The 15,229-nt window shown below is 44.1% G+C and overlaps 1 protein-coding gene across 7 annotated transcripts in view; it reads right to left on the minus strand.

The window, feature by feature from the left end:
* Positions 1–528: 528 nt before the first annotated feature.
* Positions 529–15,229, minus strand: part of LOC144806644 (uncharacterized) — a 352,101-nt gene continuing 337,400 nt past the window's right edge. For 5 of the 7 annotated variants that reach the window (XM_078672964.1, XM_078672963.1, XM_078672966.1 and 2 more), the window contains 2 exons: positions 14,931–15,049; positions 529–6,827 (listed from right to left, as the gene is read on the minus strand). In XM_078672964.1, coding sequence (XP_078529090.1) covers positions 4,462–5,910 — 1,449 coding nt within the window. In that variant the 5' untranslated portion in view covers positions 5,911–6,827; positions 14,931–15,049 and the 3' untranslated portion in view covers positions 529–4,461. Of the gene's footprint in view, positions 6,828–11,450; positions 12,242–14,930; positions 15,050–15,229 lie in introns of those variants that run through there. The other 2 variants (XM_078672968.1, XM_078672967.1) reach the window with 2 other exon arrangements.

The following is a 15,229-nucleotide window of genomic DNA, read 5'->3' on the forward strand; positions in this document are numbered from 1 at the left end:
TCTGCAACTCAAGATACGCCTTACTTTTCACCTCATGTGCATGCATTTCTCATGTTTAGTGAGATCTTCTTTCTGAGTAAAACGTTTCTGGCTTTTTCCTCCTGTATAATGTTTTAGTCCAGTGTGAATTCTCTCATGTGAAATGACATTGTATTCAAGACTAAACCTTATCTGACATTCAGAACACACATAAATGATGTTCACTCTTCTAGTGAGCATCTTGCACCAGTCCAAACAACCCTTATGGTGATGGTTGTAAAGTCAACCTTTGTAGCAGGGATTCTGTACCTATACAGAACTGTGCATAGAAACCCAGAACCTCAGTGAATGAGGGTGTGCCAAAAACTCACCTCAGTATCCAAAATACCCTACCAGACTAGCAATCAATGTCTCATTGGTTCTTTCTCATCCCCAATGATTAGACAACCCAGAACATGAACTCAGAACACCTCAGGTAAAGTGGAATAAATGAACACTCTTTCGTCATACACACATCAGTCCAGAACGAGGAGTAAATGAAGACACGTGCAATTTTGAAATGTTTATTTCTAATGCTGTGTTCTCAAGCACAGTGTCTTAGATAATACAAGGAAACATATAATCAAGAACAAGGTTATCAGCATTGTTACTATTCCATAAAATACAAAAGGAGAAAGCATGTCAAAATGCTAATAGTAAAAGGTGACATTAAACGTAAGTTTACCCTCCCTAGCCTGTATATTATATCTAAAGAAGGTCTCTTTTGGGTTTAGAAGGGCAGACCCATACCTCTTGTGCTTAGCAGAAACGGATCACATCATCTCCTGCACCAACACTCAGCATACGAATCTCCATCAAGTGTGTTTTACTTCTCTGTGCAGTGCATTATTAAACCCGCTCAAACCCAAAGTTGGTCACAGCTGCATATGTGTTATGTCTAGACCGTGCCCTGATCAACTCGAACAACAAGCACTGTGTTGGAAAACCTTGAAGGCCTCGGCACTCACTGTACAGACATAGATTATCAAGCAAACCTTGTTATTCTCACGTCAAGCAAAATATGCAACTGGGCGAAAAGCTGTAATAACATAATGTGCCGTGTGCAGAGGCAGCAGAAAAGGAAAATGGTGTTTAACTTGTAAAAAGCTCATGCTAACTTAACACAGTGTGAAGGTATAATTACAAACACGTGACACCTTATAGACCAGCTATCCTAGGGGTAGCATGGACAGAGCAGTCTTAGGCTATAACTCTACAGCTGTTTTACCATATGTAACACCTTGAATACCAAATGAAAGGGGCACCACACAGGATATATATAAAATATATATGTATTTATTCACTAACCCACTCCTCTGAACTCTTTATGAGGACAGAGGCAAAAGCACATAACAAGTTACACTTAGAAATACTTTAAATAGCACAATTTACAGTTAGGCCCTAGGGGCGCGTAAAACCATATACTAAGTAAGTGGTATAAGAACCACGACTGGTGAAAGGAGAAGGCCTAGGGAATCGCTGGGGCTACACTATCTGACCCTTAGGTTAGGAGTAGGAGGCCCACAGGCGGCGCGTGCAGAGTTGGAACACTCACGCGGGAGTCAATAGAAAGTCTATGGGAACTTAAAAGGTAAGTAATTATAGTTTTAGGACACTTCCGGTTTAGATAGGAGGAAACTACAAGCAAATCTGGACACTAGGATAGTCAATCCCTACAGGAGCACCGAAGTACTCGCGTTACCTCACCGACGGGCTGCGGGTGCATAGGTGTCAAAGTGTGTCTGGTTTCGCCGTTGATTCCAATGGAGCCGTGAAGAAAGATGCTGCAGGCGACCAGGAGGAAGATGTCCGGGTGGATCCAAGGGTGGATCGAAGTTGAAGAAGGACCTGAAAGCAGAGGGGACAGAGTCTAGGTCACTAGCCAGTGACCGGGTGGAATCAGGAAGCAACCAGACGTCGTCGAGGAGCAATCAGGTGCTGTCGTGAAGCTGGTCTCTGCAGCCACGCGGACCAGGAGGTGTCGAGGACGACCAGGCGCTGGAGAGGAGCTGTCCCACGAAGGTTTTCGCAGAAGGAGGGGTCGACTTCAAGATCGGAGCCAACAAGCCTAAGCAAAGGCAACCCACGCAGGATACACAAAAGGCTTCTGGTGCAGACCAGGAGGGTCTGAGGTACTTCACCTTTTCAGGGAAGCAAGTGCCAGTCTGGAACAACCAGACCAGCGATGGATTTCTTAAAGGATCGTCGTCACAGGGCTACTAGCCAACTGGCCAGCAACCGGGACAACGCGTTGAGTAGAACACAAGCAGAAGGGCCCCACGCAGAACACGTGGAGTGTGGAGGGCTGATCTTCGGTGCAGGTGGTGCTCATTGTCGGGGTGTCTCGGTCCCCAGTGCACAGCTTCGAGGATGCCTCAGGAGCTGCGCTGGTAGCAAAAAGAAGGACTTTTCAAGATGTCCGGTCCACGAGGTCCAACGCCGTCCAGGTGCTCATCTGTGCTGGAGTCGTGCAGTGGGGTCAGAGGGCTCAGGGAGTCAGGATCTTGTCAGGCTATGAGCTTGGGTTCCGGCGGGAACGGGGGCAAAGCAAGCCGTCGAGTTGCTGGATGGTGCCTGGTTGCCCAGGGTGGTCACTCCTTGGCCACAAGGGAGATTCTTCAGTCTTCAGCTTAGGTGAATGTCGAAGGGTCCAGAGTTTCGTCTTCAGTTCGATTCCAGGATTAATCTAAAGTCTCCTGTGTCAGCTCCTATCTTTATACAACTAAAGTGGGCTGGTTTACCTACTAGGTCCCTCCTATGGGTGGGACCAGGAAGGGGGGTGGTTACACCCCCTTTCCTTTGTCCAGTTTTGCGCCAGAGCTGGGGCAGGGGTGCCCCAGCAACCGGTTTGAACTGGGGTATGCATGGAGCACCTAGAGTGCTCCAGGCAGTGTGTTTCTTTTCAACCCTCCCTGTCCTAATACACAAACTCCTGTCTGGGGCGGTGCTCGCACCTCTCCAGGCAGGAAACCTATTGTCCAGGCCTCCCTCGCTGGAAGGACTCCCAGCAGCAGAAGGTCAGACTTGTGTCTGGGGCAGCAGCGTCCATTTTGTAACGCTGGGGCTCTGGTTAACTTTAACCGTGATCGTCAGAACTAACATGTCTTCTCCCTCTAGAAGGGCGGAATGCTACCCCCGTCGCCAGAATTGGCGAGGGGGTAGTATTCCAAAGTGTATGACACCTTACACGACATGTTTCGATAAAGCCAAACCAAAGTTAGCATTAACCGCGAGGATTATAATGCACTTAAGAGTATATGGTTTGGCAATATCATAGAACAGCTATAAGGAAGCAGTTCCGAACGCTGCAGACAGGCTCAGCTCATGCTAGAGCACCATCTCACATATAACCAAGCACTTTGCCTTCAGGATTGTTAAGGCCTGCCATAGGAGTGACTTATAGGTTACTATGTGTCTATATGTATGTAGGTATAGGAATACTACACCTAAGCAAGGGGTGATTACACAACCTTGCCCCAGCTGAGTGAAAAGCCAGTTGTGTCTGGGTGGCCAGCCAGGTGTGGCATAATACATGCTGCAGCCCCTGGTAGGCCTTGGTTACACCTATGCCCCGAGTACCTAGGGTACACTATACAGGGACTCATAAGGTGAACCAATATCCAATTGTGTATGTACCTAAGGTACATGGAGTCCATTTTAAGGAGAGAGCCGATAGTTGGCCTGGGATCCTGCTATTCAGGGCCCAGGCTAAGTCGAAAACCAGCTAAACACTAGGCAAAAAGTTGGGGGTAACCATAGTCAGATATCCACCTTCCTACAGTGTGTTTTCTTATGGCGCTTGTAACCATCTCTACCTCTGAATCTTTTCTGACATTTAGAGCACTGATAATTTAATTCACCAGTGTGGATTCTCACATGTTCAGTGAGATGAGATTTTTGGCTGAAACATTTTTGGCATTCGGAGCACTGATAAGGTTTTTCCCCAGTGTGGGTTCTTATATGCGGAGTGAGACTACTTTTTTCACTGAAACATTTGTCACATTCAGTGCACCGATAACGTTTTACCCAAGTGTGGGTTCTTATATGCTGAGTGAGACGGATTTTGACTCTGAAACATTTCTGGCATTCAGAGCACTGATAAGGTTTTTCCCCAGTGTGGGTTCTTATATGCGGAGTGAGACTACTTTTTTCACTGAAACATTTGTCACATTCAGTGCACCGATAACGTTTTACCCAAGTGTGGGTCCTTGTATGTTTAGTGAGTCTCATTTTGTCACTGAAACATCTCTGGCATTCAGAGCACTGATAAGGTTTTTCCCCAGTGTGGAATCTCACATGTGCAGTTAGAAGTGATTTAAGTTTGAAATCTTTTGGGCGTTCAGAGCACTGATAAGTTTTTTCCCCAGTGTGGGTTTTTATATGCAGCGTGAGATGTCTTTTTTCACTGAAACATTTCTGGCATTCAATGCACTGATAAGGTTTTTACCCAGTGTGGGTTCTTGTATGCAGAGTGAGACTACTTTTTATACTGAAACATTTCTGGCATTCAGAGCACTGATAAGGTTTTTCCCCAGTGTGGATTCTTATGTGCCGTGTGAGACTACTTTTTAAACTGAAGCATGTCTGGCATTCAGAGCACTGATAAGGTTTTTCCCCAGTGTGGAATCTCACATGTTCAGTTATATGTGATTTAAGTTTGAAATCTTTTGGGCATTCAGGGCACTGATAAGGTTTTTCCCCAGTGTGGGTTCTTATGTGCCGTGTGAGACAGCTTTTTTGAATGAAACATTTCTGGCATTCAGAGCACTGATAAGGTTTTTCCCCAGTGTGGGTTCTTATATGCTGAGTGAGACGGATTTTGACTCTGAAACATTTCTGGCATTCAGAGCACTGATAAGGTTTTTCCCCAGTGTGGGTTCTTATATGCTGAGTGAGACTGTTTTTTTCACTGAAACATTTGTCACATTCAGTGCACCGATAACGTTTTTCCCCAGTGTGGATTCTCATATGTTCAGTGAGATGACATTTTTGGTTGAAACTTTTTGGGCATTCAGCGCACTGGTAAGGTTGTTCCACAGAGTGGGTTAATGCATGTCGAGATAGACTCGGTTTGTTACAAAACCTTTTCTGGCATTCAGCGCACTGGTAAGGTTTTTCCATAGAGTGGGTTAATGCATGTTGATATAGACTCGCTTTGACTCTAAAGCTTTTCTGGCATTCAGAGCACTGATAAGGTTTTTCCCCAGTGTGGATTCTTATGTGCCGTGTGAGACTACTTTTTAAACTGAAGCATGTCTGGCATTCAGAGCACTGATAAGGTTTTTCCCCAGTGTGTAATCTCACATGTTCAGTTATATGTGATTTAAGTTTGAAATCTTTTGGGCATTCAGGGCACTGATAAGGTTTTTCCCCAGTGTGGGTTCTTATGTGCCGTGTGAGACTGCTTTTTTGAATGAAACATTTCTGGCATTCAGAGCACTGATAAGGTTTTTCCCCAGTGTGGGTTCTTATGTGCTGAGTGAGACTGCTTTTTTCACTGAAACATTTGTCACATTCAGTGCACCGATAACGTTTTACCCAAGTGTGGGTCCTTGTATGTTTAGTGAGTCTCATTTTGTCACTGAAACATCTCTGGCATTCAGAGCACTGATAAGGTTTTTCCCCAGTGTGGAATCTCACATGTGCAGTTAGAAGTGATTTAAGTTTGAAATATTTTGGGCATTCAGAGCACTGGTAAGGTTTTTCCCCAGAGTGGATTCTCATATGTTCAGTGAGATAACATTTTTGGTTGAACCTTTTCTGACATTCAGCGCACTGGTAAGGTTTTTCCATAGAGTGGGTTAATGCATGTTGATATAGACTCGCTTTGACTCTAAAGCTTTTCTGGCATTCAGAGCACTGATAAGGTTTTTCCCCAGTGTGGATTCTCATATGCTCAGTGAGATAAGATTTACGCCTGAAACCTTTTTGCACTGATGTAATGGCAGTAACTGAGGGCGTTTGAACGTGCACAGTACTATTGTGGATCACCAGTCGCAGAACATCAGTTCCTTTTACCCTTTCTATGTTTGGTGTAAGGTTAAGGATTGTAGTTTTGAAGATGAGGATTTATTTACATTACCTATAGTGCAACGGTGATCCTTTAATCCATTTTTATATTTAACAGTTGTACATATCACTCTTGCACAACAGATAATGTTGAGGCGATTTACATAGAATTACAGAACAGTACACAATAAAAAGGAAACAATCTGAGATGGTCATTAACACAATAAAGTGGTGAATTTTTAAGGTATTCGCAAGAGTGAGCAGAGTGGGTCGAGGTGTTATATCCCGAAGCAGATAGTCTCAAACTTGCGTAACTGTAAAAACGGTTGTTGAACAAAGGTGATTTTCCAATCTTTTAGTTGTTAACGTGTCAGCTTCGGAGTCTTCTTTCAGTGTCTTTTCTTTGATGGTATCCAGAAGAAACCTTTAGTTGTAACTTTCTTTTATGCAGTGTGTGTTTCCTCTCTGGAATTACATGATGCTTTAGATGAACGTTATTCTGTCATGCTGAGGCAATGTGTCTTTCTGATAATATTTCAGATGAGGATGCTGAAGCGGTCTTTCTACATTATTTCTGATGCTGTGTGCACAGATATGGCTTTGCTCTGGGTTAATGAAATGCAAAATTAGAGACTTCACTTACAGGTATAGTACTTTCCTCGCCACACTTAGATTTTTGGAAATTGTTTAAACGTAGAATGCCGGATGTCCTTCAGTTTTTTTAAATAATCCTTCTTATGGCACTGACATTCAGTTGCTTAGTGCTAAATCTTGCTTTCTTCGTCCGTAATTTCAATCACCTATAGTATTAAAATTAAATAGTTAATACATGTGCATTTCCAAAAATATAATTTACAAGCCAAATCAATGCAGAATTTTGAAAATGCTGAGCTGTTTTTCAGACAGAGCAGAGTGTAGAATGGTAGCAAGAGAGTACTTGGATGTAGGAGTGAGGATTTGTAGAATTTTTAACATTTTATTAAGCTCACAAAGGATACATTTACCCTATAAAGTTGCAACATAGAATCCCAAAGGCAGATATGAAAGTCATATGGACTGGCACCAAACAGATATTAAAAAATATACACTATTAATTAATTTGTAATGCAGATTTCTGGGACGGGAATGGCTCCTCTACGGACAACAGGCGTTTTCCCCTGCCCTGAGTTACCACCTACTTGTATCTGGGTGCAGAAAACCAGGACACAATCTTTTTCCAGACAGAAAAATTAGACTGAAAAGACGCACAAGACTCTGGGTGCAGCAGAAGCAGCCAATGCTTATGCTGGTTTTTTTTCACTAACTGGGGGAAACACACAATTCTTCCCTCTGTTGGTGTTCACAGTTGTTGTCGGCCTGTGATTCGGCGTTGAGTGCAGAGCGTATCGATTAGAGCCGAGGGGCCGAGCCGAAGAGGAGTTGACGAGCAAGCGGAACGGAGCCTGGGACGACTGCCAGGGTTTGTTTTGTGACCGGTTCCTGCTTCACCCGCGTCCTGTTATACAGGCTCATTAAGTTCTACGGATCTGCTTTGGGGGCACGAACGGACGCTACCGGCACCGCGGTGCTAAGGCGCTTGTGGTGCTGCTCGTGCGGCGGCTGCTGCAAGGCACAGAGGAGCCTTTAGCCTGCCACCTTATTTATGTCAAAAATGTGTTCATTAATTTTTTTTCCACAGTCCACAGGCATAAATTACATCATCACTTGGTCCCACGCAGGGGATCAGAAAGTCTGGGGAACTGGGTTCGAGTCTCGGTAATGTCGCTAAAACATCCTGTGATTCTGGGCAAATCACTTAATCTCCCCGTGCCTAACAAAAATGAATGTGTGTCCTTATGTAACGTAACTGGTGCTATGTAAAGCGCTCTGATAACCTAATCGGTTCAAGTTCGCGCTATATAAAAACTCGAACAAAAAAAAATATATAAACCAGCTCCTCCTCTTATTAGATAAGCCAAATGAAAGATACAGCTTCTAAGTGCCCCGGAGATGAGATAGAAAGATAAAAAAAGAAAAAAAAGAAGATCATGCAACTTTGCTAAGCCTGCAGATAGGTCTAAAGAAAACTTAACGGGCTTCTGTAACGGTAATTTCTCCAGGTTGCTCAACCGAGGTGTTGTATGCGGAATAGCCAAAAAGCGTGGACAAACGCATCTTAACATGGGATAAGTAATTATGAATCTAACAAGGAACAAAGAAAAAAAAAAGAAAAAAAATCCACCCTCCACCCCACCCGTGGTGGCGGTGTGTTCATACTAACGAGAGGTTTGTCGACACTGGGATTGTGATCAAAACTGGAAGAGGTGGCGGGCTCTGATGGTGGAGGGACACACCGCAGACGGACGGCCCTGGGAGAGGAAGGAGACAAGGGGGCCCCATTTAAATTCGAAATTCTTATAATTATCCCTGAAAATATCAGCCATACGGTTTAGACTAAGCAGTCTCCAAAGACGCGAGTGCCATAGGGAAATAGTTGGAGCCTCCCTTCTCTTCCAGGCGGCTGCCAGGGTGACCTTAGCTGCCCCACACGCACCACTCTTAAAGTATGGACTCCTTTTCCATCCGCATTCACTCCAATCCATTTCAATCCAACTTTCCCCCCGGCCCAACATAAGGGACCCTTTGATGCCCGGAGAAGGGGAGGCTGCTTAGCTCTAATACATTTGTTCCACAATTTCGATCCCCTTACTTTTGATCAATGTCAAAGGCACTTTGAATTGAAGAACACGGAAAGATATCAGTATATCCAATTGATGCACTGGGCCCTCACACCTCAGATATGGGAGGCTGCTACTCCACCTCTCACAAAATTTGAGGCCTTTCTCACCAAGACTGCTAACATGAAAGGGGTGATCTCATTTATCTATAGCTTCCTCCTTAAAACAGTGCTTTCCCCACGCCCCCGGTATATGTCTATGTGGGAAGACTTAATTCACCGTCCTATTTCCGATGAGGAATGGATGCATCTATGGTCTGACATCACACGCTTCAATCATTCCTCAGAACTCAGGGAACTGCCGCCTGATTTTATGTATACACAAAGCATTGAGCAGAGCTGATCAGAGGAGTGGAGGGAAGTGCCTACATCTGCCGTCTGTAGAGGGACTGGCTCTGGATCCCGCTCTTGCCCTTGAACAATTGCCAGCATTCTCCCTTGTACTCTTGACAGGGATGAATAGCAACGAACAAGCAATGAACAGTGAGCGGTGAGTGACAAGTGGCAAGAGGTGTGTGGCATGTGGCGAGTAGTTAAGGTTGATCCGTCCGTAAGTCGCTGAGCCATTGGAGTCTGTAACAAGTCTGTAATACAAAATCTGAGAAATTATGCAAAGGGGAAAGTGACAATAGACTTTGACCCTGTTAAAGCACCCCTCGACCCCTGATTTACTATGCATGCCTAGACTACAGCCCTACCCGGAGCCCGGATATTAATCAATTGATTGATTAATTAGTTCATTAAATAAGTAACCAGCAGCACCGACGGATTCTGTACTGAGATGTGCTTTGGGGGTGTTTTCCCTTGGAGGTGTTTGGAGGTGTTTTTGTCCAATCAAAGCACCGTTTGGTCTTGTCACTGGCCCGTTTGATTCTCTGAAAGAAGCAAGACTTCTTCACCTTAGAGGGTGTATTATGAGGTCAGGAAAGGAGCGGCCACCTTTCCCTCCTATCAAAAGGTAAAGAAAAATACAACAAACACTAATATTAAATATGTTTAAAATAAAACAGACAGGTGACATATAGTCCATTGGGGAACTGGGAAAGTAGCTGTCAAAGTTTGATTTTATGAAAGATCCAACTGGTGCTATGCTAACATTGCTAACTAACCCATGTGTTCTTCAAACTCCAATTAAACCACTGAGTAGAACAAATATTATATCCCCTAAGCAAGGAGTAAGTGAACGAGGCCACCCTGAGTCTGAAGCTGAAGTCGAACGAATGTCAAATTCAACTAAGGACCAAGTCAACCACTGGGGTCAAATAATGGACCTAGAAATGTTAACTATTCCACTTACTGGTCATTCACAACAAAAGGACACAAAATGCACAAATCTAACAATGGGAGATACTCAGCACTTACTACCAACTAGGCAGCCAATGCCAATAGAAGTGCAAGTAAAAATCAGAAAAGCTAACGGTATAGGGAAACCATCTAATTTGGGCCAAATAAATCAACGAGAGCAAGAAGCTCCAAATGAACTAAATGGTGGGGTGAAAATCATAAGGGAAGCCAATACCCCACTGAAATCAGATCTTACTCGTCTAAAATAAATTCAGGTAAAAACAGGACCAGCCGAAATGTAATCAAAATAACGGATCTCAAATTAATAAGGACGAATACAACAGCAACCCAGAAACTCTGCAGCGTTGGAGTACTCCGTATCAAAAAGACGTTTTCAATAGCAGTCCACAATTCATTAATTCTTGTGACGAGGACATGATTGTCAAGGACAACAAAAAGAGGAGTATAAGGACCTATCATTCATAAATGGGCAACATCATAGCCCAGGTACTCAGGTACCAGGAAGTGGGAACGCAGGAGCAATTTGGGATTTATTCTTCAAAACCTCGCAATTAACTCTGGAAGCTTTAACATATCAGTCCAACAAAAAGGAGGTCCAAATAGATCGAGCGCTATGGCATCCTCTGTTACCGAAATTGAGCAGAAGATAACAACGCAAAATAATCTAATAGTAAGGGCACAATCCCAGCCAATATCTACATATGCAGAGTGTAGTTGTGCCCACTAATTAACAAACTAGCTACCATTTCGGACATTTAAAAAACAATAATTGACGATGTAAAAGTGAATTTTCCTAATGAGGGAATTCAAACCATCAAGACTGACTGCCCCTCTAAAGGTACAATAAAATGTAAAGACAATACTGTTGTTGTTAAAGAAAAAATAGATGATAAAACAAAAGATCAAGAAGTGATAAAACTATGCTCGACACAATCAACAATGACAGATGCAGCTCCGGACGTTCATCTATCAAAAAGACAGAGGAAAAAACAACGGAAAGCAAGAAATAAGCTTCTAAAAGTATAAAAAATACAAATGCATCAGATATAGTGAGATTGAACACTGGAAACAACGATGACCAAATATCATATTGTGAAGGTGAGGGTAAACAAATGTCTCCAACAAAACCCTTCTACCCTCTATTTAATAAGGATCTATCGGAGGTACAAGCAGTTATGAAAAATAAATGCCTAAACAATCAAGCTGATAGTATAAAAATTATAGAGAATGGGAAAATTCAGTCCTTAGAAATGCTGCAAGTGGAGGAAAGTAATAAACAGGTGCAAAATAAGACATCACAATTGGAAACAAATAGAGCAAAGAGGGAGAGTATCAGAGGGGATCAATCAATCAATCAATCAATCAATCAATAAATCAGGCATTTGTATAGCGCGCTACTCACCCGGAGGGTCTCAAGGCGCTGGGGGAGGGGGGTCTGCTACTGCTCGAACAGCCAGGTCTTGAGTTGCTTCCTGAAGGAGAGGTGATCTTAGGTCAGGCGGAGGTGGATGGGGAGGGAGTTCCACGTCTTGGCAGCCAGGTAGGAGAAGGATCTTCCTCCCATGTTGGCTCTTCGGATGCGTGGAACGGCGGCGAGGGCGTGGCTGGTCGATCGTAGTTGACGGGTGGGAGTGTAGAAGGTCAGGCGGTTGTTGAGGTACCTGGGGCCCAGGTCGTGGAGGGCCTTGTGTGCGTGGGTGATGAGTCGGAACATGATTCTCTTGCTGACGGGGAGCCAGTGCAGGTCTCTCAGGTGTCCGGAGATGTGGCTGTGTCTGGGGATGTCCAGGATGAGTCGTGCGGAGGCGTTCTGGATGCGTTGGAGTCTTTTCTGTAGTTTGGCTGTGGTTCCGGCGTAGAGGGTGTTTCTGCAGTCCAGTCGGCTGGTGACGAGTGCCTGGGTTACCGTCTTCCTGGTTTCGGTGGGGATCCATCGGAAGATCTTTCGGAGCATGCATAGGATGTTGAAACATGAAGATGAGTCGGCGCTGACTTGTCTGGTCATCGAGAGGGAGGAGTCCAGGATGAAGCCCAGGTTGCGTGCATGCTCCGTTGGTTTGGGTGCTCTGCCCAGGGCAGGGGGCCACCAGGAGTCGTCCCAGGCAGAGGGTGATGATCCAAGGATGAGGACTTCCGTCTTGTCTGAGTTCAGTTTCAGGCGGCTGTTCATCATCCACTCGGCTACGTCTTTCATCCCTTCGTGTAGGTTGGTTCTGGCGGTGGGATGAAACGAATAGAGATTTGTTAAGTGGTGCAGGTAATTTTTACGCCGGAATATAAATCGAGGGGTAATAATGAAACAACTTGCAAACATCCGGACCCAACACAAGATGGCAGGAGTATGCAAAGCATGTGCATCTACAGCATACATGCATCGAACAGAGGATTAATGGCCCCAAATCCCTGCCGTGGTATCTGGTCATGTTGTGGCTGAATGTGCCATGTGATGTGGCAGGCTATAGTGCTTGGTGTGATTTGGTCATTTTTGACAAGGTGGCGTGCTGAACGGTTAGGCAAATTTTGAATTTCTTTGTTTTTGGGATCGTGTAGTGCGGTACCTACTGTATGATGTAAATAAATTACATCGCTAATATACTATACGGATGTAGGGTGAGTGTTATTAGGGGCGAAGCCTTGCTGATTATATGCAGAATAACAGATCTGGGAGGTCACTACCGACTAGGGCAGGTTAGCAGCTGCACAGGCCTTGGGCATTGATCCTATTGAGGATAATATGTGACGGGCCACTGGTGACTGGAGCTGGCTAGCAACAACGCTGGCCTCTGGTATTCATTACAAGCAGGGTAACAATGCATGTCAATAGTGACTGGAACTGGTTGGCAGTAGAGTTAACCTCTGGATTTGAATATTTGCAGGATTTAAGGTACAGGGGTCACTACTGACTGGAGTTACTTAGCAGGATAATAGGTCTCTGGGAGCCAATACTGACTGAAGCTGGTTAGTATGATCACTAGTCCCAAGGTGCTACGAATGACTCAAGTTGGCTAGAATGATAACAGGTCCCAGGGGTCAGTACTAGCACGAGCTGGCTAGTAGGCTTACAGACAGGTCCAAGGGGCCACTACTGACTGGAGCTAGCTAAAAGAATAACAGGCCCAAGGTTGGTGGGGGTGCGAGTGGCACCAGTGACCGGAGTTGGCTAGAAGTATTGACAACCTTTGGTATTGATTAAATGCAGGATTCCAGGTCACAGGAGGCACTGTTGAATACAGCTGGATAGTAGCAGTGGTGGCCTCTAGGAAGAAGGAATTGAGAAAGCATAACTGGATATACTGGTTTCTTTAATACCGATAATTGTTTACACATCATACACATCAATGCCACAACGTGCATTGATATATTACATTACCAAATTACAATATTCTTATATAATTTGATGTGTCTGTTCGCCTTAATATGCCTGCAAAGTTATATGATTCTATTAGGGCCCAGAACCATTTTATTTAGTGAAGTCCATCTGCACACTTTCCTGCATCGTGTAGTAAATTGAATATTGACAAACAGAAGTGTTATTTCCAGAAACAGTGAATTCTGCAGCTTGTGTATCTTTTATCTGCACCTTACGGACTCCTCACATTCCTCTCGAAAGAAGATCCTGCCTCCTACTCATTAGTGTTGTTTTAGTAACTGTTTCTATCACGTGTTCATGTTTAATTGACTTGTATTAGGAGAAAAGTGTATAAAAATACATGGGGAGCATTAGCATTATATACTCCAACTTGCTTTAGGGTGGATGCTCTCGTCCATTGCAAAGACAATTGTCACATGTTAATTTGCTTGGCCTTTTGCTATTTTTGCATTAAATGTATGATAGATTTGTTGGCCTCCAGGTGTGTTGTTTTATTTTACATATCATAAGAGATGAAGAGGAAAATGACAGTCCAGTATACACATTCTTCATATAAATCAACTAACAGTATACTGTTCTGGAGGTTCAGTCCCACAGACATTATCTCTAACTGAACACCCTAGGAAGCATGTGCTTTTCAAACCAGTTGCCCTCTGGAGCGGCGTCCTCGCTATTGGATAAGTCAGTTTGTCCTGAATTTTAGGAGGGTTACCGTATCTAGTGCACTCTGTTAGACAGCGCTCACCTGTGGTAGTAAGATGGTAATAGGCACCTTATCACCTATGCACGGTACAGGGCTTTGAGTTACAGAGCTCCTCACGCTGTGGAGAAGATTAGGTCACATTTACCCGCTTTCCCATATTTGGTCCTGATGAAATGCCAACAGATTGCTCCATGACTACACAAGGCATGAAAAATGTGGACCTGACGTATAGACCCCAGCTTACCAGCAGGCCCATAGGTGATCGATACTTTCACACAGTGATAGGGGCCATTAGTTCCTCAATTTCTCTGCCACTGTTTTTAATCTCAACATGGACCAGGAAGATTACATTAACTATATTGTAGCAACTGGTCGATAGTTGATCTTATATTTAGCCTTCACCAATCTCACATCTTATGACACAACATCCTCTGTCCTACTATGCTCATCCGGCGTACTTAATAAAAGATCTCCAACAAAGTGCCCTCTGGTGGTGCCCGCCAGGCATTGTAGCACCGGCCTGGTGAGGAGTATAGCCCAATGATGAAGCATGTCACCTTCAGGTGAGTGAACACAACTTGTCTTAAAAGCACATGCTTCCTAGGGTGCCTGCGTTCAGTTACAGATAATGTCTCTGGGACTGAACCTCCGGAACAGTATACTGTGATTTGATTGTGTTTTATTTTAACAAATGTACATAGCAGATATTGGCCGTTCCTGGTTTCACAAAAATGATGGGATACCTGCCTCCGAGCGCACTTCTTACAGACGAGTATGGGGTTATCATGTTGCTGCTACAAGCTCCTTACCTGTGTGAGTTATCAGGATTGATGCAGGGCGCAGACCCAAACCAGCCACACATGGAGATCAATGACAAATACTGAAGATTAACAGAGCTTCCAAGCTGGTGACCATTACTTAATTGACCCTGACAATAAAAGAAACGTTTTTAGTATTCTGGTGACTCATGACCATAAAACGCAAAGGTTATAAATTCAATATTGTGTCAAATACTTAAAAAATGGAACTGGGTGTGCTGAATCAGATGTTGCCCCAGGTCATGCGTGACACCTTTCACCACTATTGCTTATGGGACTGGTAGTTTTGT

Source organism: Lissotriton helveticus, unplaced genomic scaffold, assembly GCF_964261635.1.
Source record: "Lissotriton helveticus unplaced genomic scaffold, aLisHel1.1 SCAFFOLD_590, whole genome shotgun sequence".
Classification (NCBI taxonomy): domain Eukaryota; kingdom Metazoa; phylum Chordata; class Amphibia; order Caudata; family Salamandridae; genus Lissotriton; species Lissotriton helveticus.